The 18,364-nt window shown below is 42.2% G+C and overlaps 1 protein-coding gene across 1 annotated transcript; it reads right to left on the minus strand.

Annotated features, from left to right (window-relative positions):
- Positions 1–16,994: 16,994 nt before the first annotated feature.
- LOC100278092 (uncharacterized) lies at positions 16,995–17,575 on the minus strand. Its single transcript, XM_008675463.3, has one exon. The coding sequence runs from the start codon at positions 17,452–17,454 to the stop codon at positions 17,230–17,232; it is 225 nt and encodes a 74-aa protein (XP_008673685.1). The 5' UTR covers positions 17,455–17,575; the 3' UTR covers positions 16,995–17,229.
- Between the last annotated feature and the right edge of the window lie 789 nt (positions 17,576–18,364).

An 18,364-nucleotide genomic window follows, 5' to 3' on the forward strand; every position in this document is an offset into this window, starting at 1 on the left:
CTCCTGGTGGTGATGTCGGTTATTCTGAAAGTCAAATCGAGCTAGAGGTGGGGGCTACTGAGATTTACAAGACGATGAACTTCCGAACACTTTTAACATAGAAACTGAAATGTTGGAAGAATCCTTAATAGGAGATCACACTGATGTAAAAGTTCCTCAAAAAATAAAACAATCACCTTTTTATACTTTGTTGAGCGCATGTGGGAACTTTTCATTGAGCGTGTGTGGGAACTCTTGCTACGTGTGTGGGGAGATAGACGACGCACGATGAAACTCTCACTTTAAAGGTGTACTAGTCATGTAACTGTGTATTGCTACGGTTTCTATATATCACATATGTAGACTTTGTTTTAATAAAACATTAAAAATATGTGTGTTCTGTTGGTTAGGTGGGTATGAATGTGGAACCAACAATCAAGGTTCGAATCCCACTTGTGCACAATTTTATCTCAATTTTGCAAAAAGAGTAAAGGAGAATGGTGGCACACCTGGAAGCGTGGAAACATATTGGTCTTTTATATATAGTACGTAGAACCAAGGAAACATATTGGTCTCAATATAGTGGCACACCTGGAAGCGTGGAAAAGATTTTTTTTGTAAATCTAATGACAGTGGAACCAAGGAAACTAGTGTTTTATAGTGTGTGTAGGACAATGCTATTTACCGGTGATAAACTAATAGTCTATCACCTATATCTAATCCAACACATCCCATCGAATTAGCCATATATGTCTAATTGGTTCAACTGCACCATTAGATGCGGGTGATGGACCATTAACGGGTCACGCACCTAGTAACAGGTTTGCAAGGAGTGCACACTACATTGGTTCTATGGACCCGTGACTCCATTGTGAGTCACACGAGCCTACCCATGCGCCACGTCACATGCCAGTAATTGAAAGAAAATGTGCCCTTGGGCCATTTCTAAGTGTTTTCGTGATTAACTGTTTAGCACACCACTATGAACTAACACTCCTCATACGAGCATGAGCACATATGTTTAGAAAGCAAATTGAAGAAATCAAGTCCAAAAGATTGAGGAAAAATAAGAAAATCACTTTTAGGCTAGAATGTGGGCATATTGCAAACCTCTATGATCAAAGTGATAAAAGTATGTTTCTATTACTTAGTCAATTGTTTTAGGTGCTAATCATGTTTGTCTAAGGGCTAGGGATCATATGAAGTTGAGCTAAAATGGAGTGAAGAAGTTTGACTAAGTTTTGCCAAACTTGGGCCAGTCTGGGCTTCACCGGATAGTTCGATGTGCACCGGATAATGTCCGGTGCCCGGGCTGGTGAGCGGCTGAACATGTTGCTCTCGTGTTTCTCCGGGACTTTGTCGGCTATAATTCACTAGACAGTCCGGTGTGCATTGGACGGTCCAGTGTGATAGCCGCTCATCTGTGCCAACGGTCGGACGCACAGTTGGTGCTTGCCACATTAATTAGCTCGACAAAGGTCAATAGGACCCACTGGACGGTCCGGTGTGCCAAGCTACCAAAGGAGCATAATGGTCGGCAACGGTCAGCTCTGCCGTAGAGGGAAACATATCGCTAACTGTTCAGTGTCCGGTGTGCACCGGGTAGTCTGGTGCACATGCAGACAGGGAAGACTGATTGCTTCCCAAATGAAAAACCAATAGCTCCTAGGCTCCTTGGGGTTATAAAAGGGACACCTAGGCGTATGGAGTAGTGACCCAAGCATCACAAGAGCATGCTACAACTTCGAGACTCCGCAACCACGCTTTTGATTTGTTAGAGAGAGATTTTAGCGCATTTTTGAGTTGACTCTATCGTTTTGATTCATGCGCTCTATTCTTTGCTTGTGTGTGTGGTGTTGCTGCAATTGTGCTCTTGTGTGAATTTCTACTCCCTTTCTTACTCCGGATTTAATTGTGATCAATTGTGTAAGGCATGATAGACTCCAATTTTTGGAGATTCCTCACAACTGGGATATTGATATAAGGAAGACAACCATGGTACTCAAGTTTGATCTTTGGATCACTTGAGAGGGGTTGAGTGCAACCCTTGACCGAAGAAGGTCACCAAAATGTGGAGTCATTGGCTGAACCACGGTAAAAATCGTCGTGTCTTTCGTCCATTTTAGTTATTGCTATCACTGTCTTCTTGAGTTCTCATATTCACTTCTAATATTGCTCCTAAGTTTAATACTCGTCCTAAAGAAGCAATCAAGTGAAGAGTTCTCTTTTCTCCTATCTTCACATCATAATTTGGTTTTAGTTCTCACTAACACATTTTATAAACCAAGTTTGTGTTGTTTACAGCTAGTTTTGCAGGATCACTTATTCACCACCCTCTAGGTGCTCTTAGTAATTTGTGCTCCTTCAATCATTCATCGCTCAATTTTAGTAACAATAATTGTTAGTGCAGAAAGAATAATTAATGACAAAATGTTTAGTAATTATTAGTGCAAAAAGAACAATTATTGAAGAAACATTTAGTAATTTTATTCAGTCATTTCTAGAAACTTTCAATAATTGTATTCAGTCATTTATGGAAACGTTCAGTAACTACCAAGACATCTCAGTTATGAATGAGTGACAATATTTTTATTAAAAGGACAACTGAAAGTCGCCTAGAGGGGGGTGAATAGGCAGAAATTGAAATTTACAACTTTAAGCACAACTACAAGTCGGGGTTAGCGTTAGAAATAAAATCGAAAGAGAGGGAAAACAAATCAACCAAAGAAATAGAGCGGATGACACGGTGATTTGTTTTACCGAGGTTCGGTTCCAAAGAACCTAGTCCCCGTTGAGGTGGTCACAAAGACCGGGTCTCTTTCAACCCTTTCCCTCTCTCAAACGGTCACCTAGACCGAGTGAGCTTTCTCCTTAATCAAACGGGTCACTTAGACCCTTCACAAGGACCACCACAACTTGGTGTCTCTTGCTTTGATTACAAGTGTCTTGAGAACAAGAATGAGGAAGAAGAAAGCGATCTAAGAACAAGAGCTCAAAGAACACGAGCAAAACTCTCTCTCTCTAGTCACTATTTGTTTGGAGTGGATTTGGGACTTGGAGAGGCTTTGATTCTATTGAATTGTGTCTTGTATTGATTGCACTAGCTCTTGTATTGAATGAGATGTCTGAAAAACTTGGATACTTGAAGTGGTGGTGGTTGGGGGGTATTTATAGCCCCAACCACCAAACCAACCGTTGGGGAGGCTGTCTGTCGATGGGCACACCGGACAGTCTGGTGCGCCAGCCACGTCACCCAACCGTTAGGGTTCTAACGGTTTCGACCGTTGGAGCTCTGACAGCTTGGGGCCCCGGACAGTCCGGTGCCGCACCGGACATGCACTGTTCACTGTCCGGTGCGCCTTCTGGCGCTGCTCTGACTCTACGCGAACTGTCCGTGCACTGTTCACGTTGCAGGCGACCGTTGGAGTCGACCGTTGCGCTTCTTAGCCGTTGCTCCGCTGGCACACCGGACAGTCCGATGAATTATAGCGGAGTGGCTCTCCAGAAACCCGAAGGTGAAGAGTTCAACCTGTACGGTCCCTGGTGCACCGGACACTGTCCGGTGGCACACTAGACAGTCCGGTGCGCCAGACCAGGGGTCTCTTCGGTTTCTTTTGCTCCTTTCTTTTTGAACCCTAACTTGGATCTTTTTATTGGTTTGTTTGAACCTTTAGCACCTGTAGAATATATAATCTAGAGCAAACTAGTTATTCCAATTATTTGTGTTGGGCATTTCAACCACCAAAATCATTTAGAAAAAGATTTGACCCTATTTCTCTTTCAACAACGCTACCTCAGTAATTATCAAACAGAACCATCGGTAATTATCACTTCAACAGTGAAGAGAGAAACACCAATTACCCTATCATTACTTAACCATTCATTAATTTATTAGAACTTTAGTAATTTTCCCGATGAATCATTCTGTTTAAATCACTGATGAAATCTAAATAATTTTATTTAGTCATTTTTGAAACGTTCAGTAAATATAAGGCATCTCAGTTACGGATGAATGACAACATTTTCTATAAAAAGACAACACATGCACAATAATTGTTAAGCGAAATTGCCAGTAATTATTACTTCGATGGTGCAGAAAGAAGCAACAATTATTCAATAATTACTTAATCATTCAGTAATTTATTAGAACTTCATTAATTTTCCCTATGAAACTCATTCTGTTGAAGTTATTGATGGAATATAAATAATCGACGAGTTGGATCAGGAGAGTGGGTCTAAGCGGGTCAGGCGTGCGAGAGGCGAGAGGCCGGTCTAGGTGAAACTTCACCATAGGTGACAAATAACGTAACCATATATATAGGGTAGACCTATTCAACACCTAGGGTGATAGACCAAAGGTCCATCACCTGGACCCGACGCAGCGCGCCCCTGCGTGCGACCCCGACACAGTGCGCCCACCGCGACCCCGAGTTGACCGGGCGAGCCGCCTCAATGCGTCCCCGACCCAGCGGGCCCGCCCATGCACCACCTTTCGTGCGCACTCGCGATCAACCCACCTCCCCTTGCAACCGTGAGTTGAGCCGCCACACCCCCTCAAAGAGCCAAGCCGGTCATTTAGCATGAACCGAGCCACATCAACTGAAATGACTTAATGTTTACTGAAATGACTAAATGTTTACTAGAATAACTTAATGATGCCTAGACTTTGGAATGACTTTAATGTTACCTAGAATGACTTAAATGTTGTCTGGATGCTAGAATGACTTAATATTTTCTGGAATGACTGAACCAATAACAAAGAAATGTTTAAGAAAAACAAGAAAAAATGGGTGAAAAACAAGAATAACTTAATGTTTTCTGAAATGATTTAATATTTACTAGAATGACTTAATGTTTATTGGAATGTCTTTATATTTTCTAGAATGACTGAACTAATAACATAAGAAATGTCTGAGAAAAAACTAGAAAAAATGACTGAAAACAATAATAACTTAATGTTTTCTACAAAATGACTTAATATTTACTAGAATGACTTAATGTACGCTTGAATGTCTGAAACCAAAGGGAAAGTGGCTTAATAGGCAGCCCCTATAGAGCCGACGCATGGCGCAGAGGGAGTCGCGCATGGGAGGAGCTAACGCGTGGCTAGGGCCGGAGCCGTGTGGGGGACGGATCCATGTGGGGAGGCAGGGTCGGGCGGGCACATGCGCGCGCAGAGTGGTCTTGGTGATGGATCGTTGGGTCCATCACCCTAGGTGATGAATAGAGTATATATATGTGTGTATTTATTTATTCTGTATATTATAAGCCATGGGCTTTCAATAACTAGAGAAAGCCTAGGCCAGATGGTGCCATCTGGTTGAACTGGTCCAAGCCAGGGCGTCTATAAAAAGCAGCCTGGACCCCTGGGAATTAGAGTTTTGGGGCCTAGCGGTGGTTGCAACTGCTTGAGGCGCGAGCGGCGACGAACGGTGGCCGAACATCGACGACGGCTTCCTGCGACGCTGGATGCGAGTGGCGGCCCGAGGCGACGTCGACGAATTGTGGCAAGGATCACCACACAATTGGTGTCTCTTGCCTCGGTTACAATTGAGTTGATCTCAAGAAAGAATGAGAAAAAGAAGCAATCCAAGCGCAAGAGCTCAAATGAACACAAATATCACTCTCTCACTAGTCACTATTGATTGGAGTTGTCTTTGGACTTGGGAGAGGATTTGATCTCTTTGGAGTGTCTTGTATTGAATGTTATAGCTCTTGTAAGGTGTTGGAAGTTGGAAAACTTGGATGCAATGAATGGTGGGGTCGTTGGGGTATTTATAGCCCCAACCACCAAAAGTGGCTGTTGGGAGGCTATCTGTCGCATGGCGCACCGGACAGTCCGGTGCGCCACCGGACACTGTCCGGTGCACCAGCCACATCAGTCGGTCGTTGGGTTCTGACCGTTGGAGCTCTGACTGGTGGGGCCTCTGGGCTGTCCGGTGGTGCACCGGACAGGTCCTGTAGACTGTCCGGTGCGCCGTCTGTCGCTGCTCTGACTCTAGCGCGCACTGTAGCGCATTGAATGCGTTTGCAGTCGACCGTTGGCGCGAAGTAGTCGTTGCTCCACTGGCACACCAGACAGTCCGGTGAATTATAGCAGAGCGGCCTCCCATTTTCCCGAAGGTAGCGAGTTCAGCATCAAGTTCCCTGGTGCACCGGACACTGTCCGGTGGCACACCGGACAATCCGGTGCGCCAGACCAGGGTGCCTTTTGGGATGTCTTTAGCTCTCTTTATTTGAACCCATCTTTGGTCTTTTTATTGGCATGTTGTGAACCTTTGGCACCTATAAAACTTATAGACTAGAGCAAACTAGTTAGTCCAATTATTTGTGTTGGGCAATTCAACCACCAAAATCAATTTAGGAAAAGGTGTAAGCCTATTTCCCTTTCAGGAAGTTTATCACGTTGGTATGAGCCGTAGTGACCATCCAGTGACCACCGTAGTTCAGTCGCTATGCGATTGCCACGGTAGATCGCCGCCGTGACTCATGCCCCTCTCGGCCGCTAGCGCAATTCGTCCAAATTAAACACCACCGCTCAAGCACACTATAAATTGAGCACACCGACGGGTCCGTAGGGTAATCAAACACTGATCCACCAAGTCGTGCCCCCAATTACTCACCAGCAAGCCCCAATTTCGGTTTTCCCCCAATTCGGTCCGAAATCCCGCACCTTACAACCTCGTTGTGGCCATCCTACTCCAGGTCCGCTCATGCCCACTGCTCTTTCGTTTCAGTGTCTTTGTGTGTCTCTGATGCTCCCCGACCCCGCTAATTAGGCTAGGACCCCTTAGATCGCCGGGAACACGTCGTGATGTCCGTTGTGCCCGCTATCACCGTGGACAGGGTGATGTAGAACTCCAATCCAGCAATTAAGCGAGGGGAAACACTTGTTAAGGGCTAGATTAGGTCTCAACCGAATTAGAGCACCGGTAGTTGACTGATCCGGCCGGTATGAGCTCGTCGGAGCTTGCTTCTCCGCCGTGCGACATCGTGGACTTCGAGTTGTGAAGTAATAGAAGTGCGGGGGTGTTTTTACAAGTGTCAGTGAGACAGGGGAATAGTTGTGTGACCCTTTTTCAGTTATTCAAACCGATAGGGGCATTTCTGCAAAACCACCATCGCGGGCGCGCGTGCGGCACATTTCGCCTGGACGTGGGCCGTATTGGGCCAGTTTCAGCCCAGAACTGTAGCACCTTTCTCTTTTTCTTTTTCTTCTAAACTTAGAGAATTCCTAGAAAATTACAGAAAAATGCTAAAAATACCAGACCAATTTTGCTAGGCTCCTAATTTTCTATAGTATTTAATAAAAATAGCTTCATGATTTTTAGTTCCAATAGGGAATTATGGGGTATTTAAAATAGCCAAAACCCATACTTCTGGAATTTTAGAGAGTAGTTAATAATCCCAAAATTCACCAAACTTTTTAGATAAGCTTTAAATATTATTTAGAAGCCTTGGGTAAAGTTTGGCATGATTTGGACCATGTTTGATACCTAGAACCCAAAACCCTAGTCCCCTGCTTTATGAACTTCACTATAGACTCCAAAAACCCTAGTTTCCCGGAGATCCGTGAAGGAAAATTATATTCAAGACATTAGATAATATACTTTTATTATCTTTGCACTTCCATGAGCATTCATGATTATATATGGCTATATATAGAAAACGAGGAAGAGATAGAAGTTGAAGAAGCGAGGACTACACCACCACCTGAAGAACCTTAGGCAGGAAACTGCTTTTACTTTGACATCTGTGGAACAGAGCCTGATTCACCTATCACACAAGGCAAGCCCCGATGCATTTTCCACCTCCTTGCTATTTTGAAATCTCTCACTTGATGCATTAAGTGATAGGAGTTGTGTGCTAAACCAGTTGCTGCATTTCCTTCCTTGGATTTGATTACTTCTCCTTAATCCCTTGATTTACAAAAAGGTTTTTCTTATGCTTAGCGTTGCTCTAGAAAAACAAAATGTTTTGTTTTGACAAAAGATGATGCCTCAAGTGGGTGGGATGTTTTCAAAAATAAAACTTGATGGTGGATCCATCATGGCCATGATGGGTTCAACATCGTAAAAGAGGTACCTCTGCCAGGTACCAAACTTTGGGTTTGAAATGATAAAGCTGAGACCGGGCGAGTGACTTGCACGAGAAGAGAGTCTCGGTGTAGTGTCTCCGTCTGAGTCGATTAAGGACCTTGTCGATGTAGGCTTGATGATCGAGGACCCTTTAACTGGTCACATGCCTTATCATGGGTAAGCTTTGCCTTGGGCAGACTAATACCAGAATAAGATAACACACAATGGGAGTGGAGAGATGACGAGAGTAGTGTGTACCCTCCGTGGCAAGATGCTAGATGGTGGTGTATCTGTGCTCTCGGTTGGCGTGGACCTGATATGGTCTTAAGAACCTCGGTGGCGAGTTGACATATGCAAGGGTTAAGTGCTACATATGTCGTGTGATTGGAGATCCTCAGCTGAGTATAATCGATTCGGATTGTCGTAACTTCGTGGACATGAAGACTTGGTCACTGCCCTACACGTAGCATTCTAGTGAATAAGAAGGGTTGAAAAGAAATTGGCTAGTATAGGTCAAGTGCTTGAACTAGGGTAGAAAGAACTCTAGAGCTCAGGTAATGACTTAACTTGCTAATAAAACTGGACTTTTAAGGACCCACTATTAGTAAGCATTTCTGCAAACAGAGTCTTTGATTATTGATAAGCCATACCTTGATCCCTAAAGGCCAGCATATCCTTGAGAGTCTTTTATTTTGACGGGTAAGACTTGTGAAAGTACACTTCGTACTCAGTGCTTTGTCCCATGTTGTTTTAGGTGAAGAAGCAACAAATTTTTGTTGCTTCTGTTCCAAGGTGGTGCCTAAAGAAGAAAATCAAGACTGAAGCCGCGGGAGGAAGTGTCCTCCTTTAAGAAAAACATTTTACTGTTTATCGGGAGGGGTTTTTGCCTCCCAGGTTATGTAATAATATTACTCCTGCACTCCTATATTCGCTCTGGTCTGTAATAATACTACTTTATCTTACTTTAAAATAAAGTACGTTATTGTAACTGCTTCTGCATTCTCGTACCCTCGATGTATTGTAATGTCTGTGTGACAGGTGAAACGCTCTCGGGCAAGGTAAAGAATACAGATACCGAATTTGTCAAGTGATCAGGGGCACCTGCAGGGTTGTATGAGGTCCGTTGGACAAGGACAACTGTAGGTGGGCCTAATGACTTGGGAGGTTCTATCACAAATTGCGCGCGTCCGATCGTGCGCGGGTTCTAGCTCGAGCGGATTTTTGCGTAAAATTTGATCCAAAATAGCATAAATGGGTGTGAATTTTAGCATAAATCGTTGATCTGTTTCATAACGTATTACGACGTTTAAATCACACATGTTTAGCGTTAGTTTCCGTGCATGTCGTGTAGAAGTTTTTGAACGTAAAACGCATCGACTGGACCATTTATTATGTAACAACTCAAAAGGCAACGCATGGTTCGGATCTAAAAAAATAAGAAACCTGTCATTTCATATCCGTGAACCCATAAATGATATACAAAAGACGATAATGAGTGACACAATGATGGTCAGGATATTAAAAAGATCCATCATTCATGTCGCACACATCAATCAAGAACGATGTCATAAATATAACAAAGATGGCAGATGCCATGCCATAAATCATGTCAATATATGTGCATGTTGAACCAATAACAGAAAAACACAATTAAAAAACAAATCATTAGAACAATTGGCTTTTGCTATATCAGCCATTGTTGTGGAACTAAACTATATCTTAACTAGTAAATTATGTGTGCTCCGCGTTCTAGAAAACATTTAAGTGTGTTTAGTTTATAGATGGTCCACAAATAGTGGATGGTAGAAAGATATGACAGAGTCATTGCCATTTAACATGGAAGAAAAGCCCCATATGCATTCCATTCCCTGAAAGATTTCTAAAGATCTCATAGAAAGAAATAAGGCCGTGAATCCATAACACCACCCGGCTGTATCCTTGGGCTTGTCTGCAGTGGGGAAAAATTGGAGCTAGTCATCTGCAAAAAAGCAAGACCATTCCGCAAATAGGATTGCTATTCCAACCTAAGAACCGAAAATTGTCATGGTGTCATGGATGAAGAATACAGTAGTACAAACATTATTACTATATGCATGATATAGCAACAAACAGTGTCGTCTAAATTGCAGTTATTTAATTTGCCAGAGATCACTTCACTCAAATGCAAAATGTAGAGGTAGCAATGTATATGCGCACACGCATAATGGAGACAAGGTTGTAACTACAACTGTATTTTCACTATTTGTAATGCTAGTTGTAAATATTATAAATTGAAAGTAGCGCAAACCAATTATGATTCAGTTCTAATAAATAGATTGTAAAACTTGATGGCTTGATATACTATTAAAATTAGAATAGGTAAGCGTAAATATTTCATTATGCCCTGGTTACTGAAAAGCAACCGTTGGAAGACCAAATTACTATGTTGACAAAGAAAGCTTAAGGTATGGAGGATACAAATACTAATGTTAATATGTCCTTTATAATGTCAGGAAAAACAATAGTTCATTCTAGTAAACATGTAAGTTTACACTACTTACTAGCATGCGTTTTCTTCCATGTTTATATTTTGCAGTGTCTTTGGTTGCTTCACTGTACATGCTACAGTAGCATTACTGCCACATGCTATAGTTGTCGTGTATCATAAAATTTGTTTGAAATGCATAAATCACAATAATCATATAAGACACTTGTTTAATGCACATTATGCCAAAATTTAAGCCCAATCATCTAGTGCAGGATCATATATTCTATCTAAACTAGCATAAAATGTTTTTGTGTAGTGCATAAAAAGTGATATTTTCCTCCTATGAGTTCACTGTGCAACCACATGAATCTCTGATAAGACAAGCATGTAGTCTACCTTTCCAAATGTAGCAATGGTGTTTCTTGCAAAATCTAAAGCATCAGTTCTCTCACAAATCCTATGGCTCATCCGAGCCATTTCAGCTATGCCTCCAGCATTATCATTGATAGGGCCATAGGCATCAATAGTAAGGCATATGGTAATGGTACTCAACATTCCAAGAGCAAAGACAACACCACCATACATGGCAGAAAGGTTGAAGCTAAGGAAGACACTAAACACAATAATAAAAATTGGGATAATGACTGGTTTGTAACCCAAAGCAAGCCCAAAATGACATTAGTTGTAGCTCCAGTTCTGTAGGAATCAACAACATCTTGTACAGGGCTAGAATTTAAGTTAATGAGAATGTCAAATATGCAACAAACCAAAGCCTTATAAATATAAGCATCTCGGTTCGAGAAATGTATATCATAACTACAGCAGAGTTCCACTTAACAATCTTATACTAGAATTTGAGTTATGTCCACATATGAGCACATTATGTTTTCTAATTTTGTTTTCCAATTGGATGCTACTTTTAAAACTTCTACCTTTATTTTAACATTACAATATAATGTGATGGCTCTATTTCAACTTTTTAGATTGCCTTGTACAAATAGAAATAGACAAAAAAAAGTGAGGAGACACTCATTTTGGATTTTCCCTCTAACAACGTAAAAGAGTTGCATGTCATTTCATTTAATAAAAAATAGTACAAGGGGAGATCAAGAGGCCTCTCCAAGACCAAACCCCTTACCTTGCATTGTCATTTATTACAGAATTCTGGAGTTAATATGAACGAGTAATATTATATGAAAATTTTCTTTTATAATGATGAAAGACTGTACAAAGGGAACGACTTAATATAGTTTTAAAATTACTATGCCCTTTATTGACAATGTGCTCAGTTTTATAAAATTCAGATTTCTCGAAATCAACAGTGGCATCATACCTACTTGGAGAACCTCTTACTGAAGATTCCTACATGTTGGGCAAAACCATTTCCCCTTGAATCTCATTTTTGGTGTCAGACCCACAAATGTGTAATGGAACCATTCACCTCCTTTACGTTATAGCCTCAAGTTGAAACAGTTAGCATCAACAAGATATGGGTTGCTCACACAAATGCATAATCTTGTAGTGCCTTTTGGATTTCATATAAAAAGTTGGACCTGATACAAAGAAATGTTGTGTTTTGGTCAGTGCAGTGCAAAGAACTGAAATACAAATTAATATGACACAGGGAACATTAACTTAAACAAATATGTTAAACACCATGTATTTTAGTTACTTCAGAAAAGAAATATTGACGTAGATGTACAAAGCCATATAGTGACATTAGTAGATTTGCTTAGATCTGATGAGTTCGCACCACCACGTATATATTTTCCTATCTCTTTTGGTGGTTGACTGGTCAATTTTTTTCTTAGGGCCCCTGTTCGAGAGATACATTCTAAACTCAGAGCAATATGGTAGATTGAAATACCTCAGCATGGATATAATAGCGGCGTCAAGGACACCATCGACAAGTTTCTGAAACGAGATGCAAGAAGAGTGCTGACCTGGGCCTTCTCATCTTGGAGTCCAAGATTCCCTTGGATGAGCAGTCCCCACCAGCAGTAGCCTCCCGAGCTCCGCACCTCATCCTGGCAGAGCTCTAGCTCACCCTTCTTGTTGACGACATCCTTCCTCTGGTGATCCAACAACGCCTCCAAGGAACTCATGGTCTGACCAGCCTTGGCACCGAAGGCAGACCTAGCGGCCATCACTCCGCCACCGCCGAAGCAAGACGCTGCGCGGTGCGCTCGATAAAGCTGGAGTCCATGGGGAAATGGCCAACACCCTATGGGAGGAAACCAGAGCCCGGCACCAAGGAGTCGCCGCCCCGCGCGGTCGACATGGCGCCGACGTCCGAGACCACCATAGCCTAGGAGGTGGACATCCACAGGCCGGTGGACACGACTTTGGGGGCGAGGGCGCTGCGCCGGCGCACTGCTGGGCGAGCACCGGGAGGGAGCGATAGGCTGGCGACGGCTAGGTTTGGATTGGCGTGAGGGAACGAGGGTGGTTGGCGATCTAATGTGACCCTATGGGGTGAATGGGGCTAGCGCTCGGGCTCTTCCAGTTGGGCCTCCACCACGCACATGTTATGTTTGCTCAGCCAGACCGAAGGCACGACCACGGCTTCCCCTAGTTATTGGGAACCCAGGGCTTCTAATATATATATATATATATATATATATATATATATATATATATATATATATATATATATATATATATATATATATATATATATATATATTTGGAGCCCTGGGCTCTGTCTAAGCGGAGAAAGCCATGGTCACAACACCTGGCTGCCTAACCACGTGTTCTAGGCGCACCACCCAATTGACTGTCAACAAAAGTTTACGCTTTATTATACACAAATTTACGCTTATTTAGTGAGTACTGATAGAAACCACCTCCATCTCCTGTGCCATCGTATAAAACCAACCGCCTAACCAGCCTTCCATGACGGCTGATACTAGGGTTTTAGCGGCGGCAGTTCCGCGAGGCCAGGGCATCGAAACATTCACGACCGCGGTAGACGAGCATCCCCTAGTCGAGATCCATGGCGGATCGCCTTCTCTCCCTCTCTAACCTACGATTCAACGTATTCCGACGACCCGGTTACCCCATCCGACGATCAGGTCATCGCTCTAGGTGCCTTCCCTACTTTCCCTTGTTTTCTTCCTTCCCCTCATCTTACATCCCATCACCTCACAAACCCTCGCCCGTCGCCTCTTCATCCTCAGATCTAGCTCCTCAGATCTGCCTGCCTTGCGGGCCCCGATCCTCATGGTGGCGGCCGACGATAGGGCTAGTGAAGCTAGGGCGCGGTGTTGCTGCAGCGCCACCACCAGGGAAATCACCAATTCAACGTGTGTGGGTGCACAGCGACGCGCCAGCAGGCGAGCACGCGCGGCGGAGGGGCGTGGGCGATCTAGCGCGCGATGGCGTGCGGGTGTGTAGGTGGCGCGACAGCGAGCGTGCGAGTTAGCGCACGACTGCTCAGGCGACATGGGGGCATGTGGGTGCAAGGCGGTGCGGCGATGTGCGGTATTGGGCTCTGATAAAGCTGGTGAGACCAATGAGGATTCACAGATATGGATGGAATCTTGTGTGACGAAAGAGAGTGCAGAGGATGGAGACGAATTCAATAGAATGTGAGGCCTCGAATGGTTCCACCGTTACTTCTGAGGAAGGAGTGGATAGGACAGTGACTAGTTTGGATGACTCAGGATTCCGATGGCTCAACCACACAAGATTTTGATACCGATGTTAAGACCTTGTCAAGTGTTTCTAGTATAGAGAAGCAAGAAGGAGGATACAAAGCCCACGTCCCTCAACCGTTACATACGTGTTTTGTGCCAATTGTTGTAGGAAGTAGGTACTGCTTATCGATGTTGTTATATTTCATAGCACTTTGTCATGCTTACCCATTGGACCTCTGGAGTTCTGGCAGTAGTTCATCGAAAGTGTTCATTGTAACTTTCTGAAGTTCCTAACATGCAATCCACAAAAAACTAGGTGTAGAGTTAATCTATCATGGGTAAAAATTCTTCTCTCAAGATATTTGAGGCCTTAAAAGAGAGTTTCATGTGGTTGCACAGTGAACTCATAGGAGTTAATCCACCTTTCTTGCTTTGTGAATTATTTGTTGTGGATGTAATTCCAATGGAAAATGTATATTATTGAGGTTAGCTAAAACTGCGTTCCAGTTCAATATCGCAGTTACTTCTGCTCTTGGGATTGAGCTGGCGTTTTGGTTATTTAGAGTGTAAATTTGACTCTTTTAGTTGCATTATAGGGAGCTGACATCATTTGTTCCAATTTAAGCATCTCTTGGAGCCAAAATAGTTCAGAAGGGTTTTCCATCTGTGTTATGTCATTGGTTCTCTTTACTTTGTGTTTTTATTGACCAAACCATGATTCATTCCTACTGTATTTATTTTACTATATCAGGCCACTGAACAATGCTTGTCCCATTGTATGCATTACTGTACATATAGAATAAGAATTGCAGTTACCACAACATATTTGTTTTAGTATTCAGTGTCCTTTGTCTAGTAAGCTTTGTCTCACAAATTAGACAAATTGGGGTTATCTACATGTACACTTTGTGTTTTGTTTTTGATCTAGTCATGAATGTTCTACAGTAAGCAAAATATATGACTTGATCAACTATGTAAGGAGTTCATCAGTGATAATATAAGAAGGGAGGACCTACAATTCTAATGAAAAAGGTTTGATCATGAGTTTTATTTCATTACATATACAAATTGGGTGTCAAAGTTAATTCAGTAACTAGGACATAATGAAATATTTACGCTTACCTATTCTAATTTTAATAGTATATCAAGCCATCAAGTTTTTACAGTCTATTTATTAGAACTGAATCATAATTGGTTTGCACTACTTTCAATTTACAATATTTACAACTAGCATTACAAATAGTGAAAATGCAGTTGTAGTTACAACCTTGTCTCCATTATGTGTGCGCGCATATACATTGCTACCTCTACATTTTGCATTTGAGTGAAGTGATCTCTAGAAAATTAAATAACTGCAATTTATACGACATTGTTTATTGCTATATCATGCATATATTAATAATGTTTGTAATATTGTATTCTTCATCCATGACACCATGACAATTTTCAGTTCATAGGTTGGAATAGCAATCTTATTTGAGGAATGGTCTTGATTTTTTGCTAATGACTAGCTCCGATTTTTTCCTACTGCAGACAAGCCTAAGGATACAGCCGGGTGGTGTTATGGATTCACGACCTTATTTCTTTCTGTGAGATCTTTAGAAATCTTTCAGGGAATGGAATGCATATGGGGCTTTTCTTCCATGTTAAATGGCAGTGGCTCTGTCATATCTTTCTACCATCCACTATTTGTGGACCCATTTATACACTAAACACACTTAAATGTTTTCTAGACCGCGGAGTGCGCACAATTTACTAGTTAAGATATAGTTTAGTTCCACAGCAATGGCCGATATAGCAGAAGCCAAGTGTTCTGATGATTTGTTTTTTCAATTGTGTTTTCTGTTATTGGTTCAGCATGCACATATATTAGCATGATTTATGGCATGGCATCTGCCATCTTTGTTATATTTATGACATCGTTCTTGATTGATGTGTGCGACATGAATGATGGATCTTTTTAGCATCCTGACAATCATTGTGTCATTCATTATCGTCTTTTGTATATCATTTATGGGTTCACGGATATGAAATGACAGGTTTCTTATTTTTTAATCTAAACCATGTGTTGCCTTTTGAGTTGTTACATAATAAATGATACAATCGATGCGTTTTAGGTTCAAAAATTTCAAAGCGACATGCATGGAAACTAACGCGAAACATGCGCGATTTAAACGTCATAATTCGTTACAAAACAGATCAACGATTTATGCTAAAATTCACACCTATTTACGCTATTTTGGTTCACGTTTTACACAAAAATCTTCCTGAGCCAGAACCCGGGCACGCGCGGACGATCGGACACGCGTGATTTTTACGCTGTAATTTTTAGGCCTCATTCGTTGTTATGAAACAGATCTATGATTTACGATAAAATTTGTACCCATTTAAGCTGTTTTGGTTCACGTTTTACGCAGAAATTCGCTCAAACCAGAACCCCCGCGATTTTTACGCCGTAATTTCTGGGGCCCATTCGTCGTTATGAAACAGATCTATGATTTACGCTAAAATTCGTACTCATTTACGCTGGTTTGGTTCACGTTTTATGCTAAAATCTGCTCGAGCCAGAACCCGCGCACGATCGGACGCGCGTGATTTTTACGACGAATTTTTTGGGCCTCATTCGTCGTTATGAAACAGATATACGATTTATGCTAAAATTCGTTATCATTTACGCTGGTTTGGTTCACATTTTACGCTAAAATCTGCCTGAGCCAGAACCGTGCACGATCGGATGCACATCTACCTGCGGAGGTATACCTGGCATGGGCTTCCCGGTACTAAGCTCGCCCCTATATATATATATATATGTATATATATTTCTTATCTGCATATTTGGTTGTCATACTTATACATTAATCATCAAAAGTTGAGCCACATACATCAGTATACACCTCAGATATGCGAGGCAAGAAACATCAGTTGCCATGCATACAGTAACGATCGACGACCAATGTATAATGCATGTGTGTAATATATACACACACGCGGCACCACACGCTGAGGCCTGGTACCTGCACGCGCGTGCGACATTGACATTGCGCGCACATCGACCAGAGAGATATGATCAGCCGCGACAGCCGGTGATCGGGTTGCAGCCGCGGGTGTAGTCGTTGGCGGGTTTCCCTGGGCGGGAGGCCTCGGGGCCCAGGTTCTTGTCGCAGTTGCCCAGTACCTTGCAGCTGATCAAATTGTCAAATGACACCATCCCCTCGGCGCTGATGGCCCCCTGCGGCCCTGTCGCTAACAGGAGGCACAGAACCACCGCCGCTACCAAGGCCAGCCTCGCCATGTTCGTCGCCTTCTTCGTACCTGCGTGTGGTGCTACGGTGGTGGTATCTTGCTCCTCTTGCAATTGATGGATCGAGGAGCAAGCTAGGGCAGTTTTTTGGTGGTGTAATGGTCGGCCAATGCGATGCGGGTTTTGTAGAGAGGCTGGTTGAACGTCTTAACATATTTGTGGTTGTGGATGAAAGCAGATGTAGATCCTGTATGCAGAAACTATATTTAGAGAAACACACAACTCATGGTTTCTAATCTTGGTAGCAGGAGTTTCCCTCATTTTGGAATGGAGAAGGAGATCATGGCTCTTCCAAGGTTCGGGATGGGTTTTCTCTCTCTTTATGATAGATTAGCTAATATTAGTATAATGTCCATGCATTGTAACGACACATAAATTATTTAACAAGATGTTAATGCAGAATATAGTTTCGATTGCAACAAAAGTTGTTCTTGTTCAGAGCATGTTTACATCTAGTATATTTACTAGTTATTTGCCCGTGCGTTGCCACGATAGTTAAAAATTAGAATAAATTAAATATAGATATGGAACGACAAATATCACTATGATATGCAAAACCTCTGTGGGAAAATATCATATTATGCATGGTTTTATTCATAGTTTGCCAAAGAGTTTTTATATGTTCCTTGCTACGACATACAAATTAAGTGATAAAATGTTAGTACACAACGAATGTATAAAAACAGAAACACATATATTATCATCAACCTTAATATCTCAAAAATTCTTATCAATTATCATTACAATGTTACTCCCAAATTTTACATCAACTATTCAAACTTCATCTCACTATTTAATTTCAGATTATTCCTTTTCATCAGATTAGACTCTTCATGTTCCTTCTAGATCCTTCTAGGAGTGTCACACCGCTGACCTAGGCACGAGAAGCTGCGAAATATCA

Source organism: Zea mays, chromosome 3 (assembly GCF_902167145.1).
Source record: "Zea mays cultivar B73 chromosome 3, Zm-B73-REFERENCE-NAM-5.0, whole genome shotgun sequence".
Lineage (NCBI taxonomy): Eukaryota > Viridiplantae > Streptophyta > Magnoliopsida > Poales > Poaceae > Zea > Zea mays.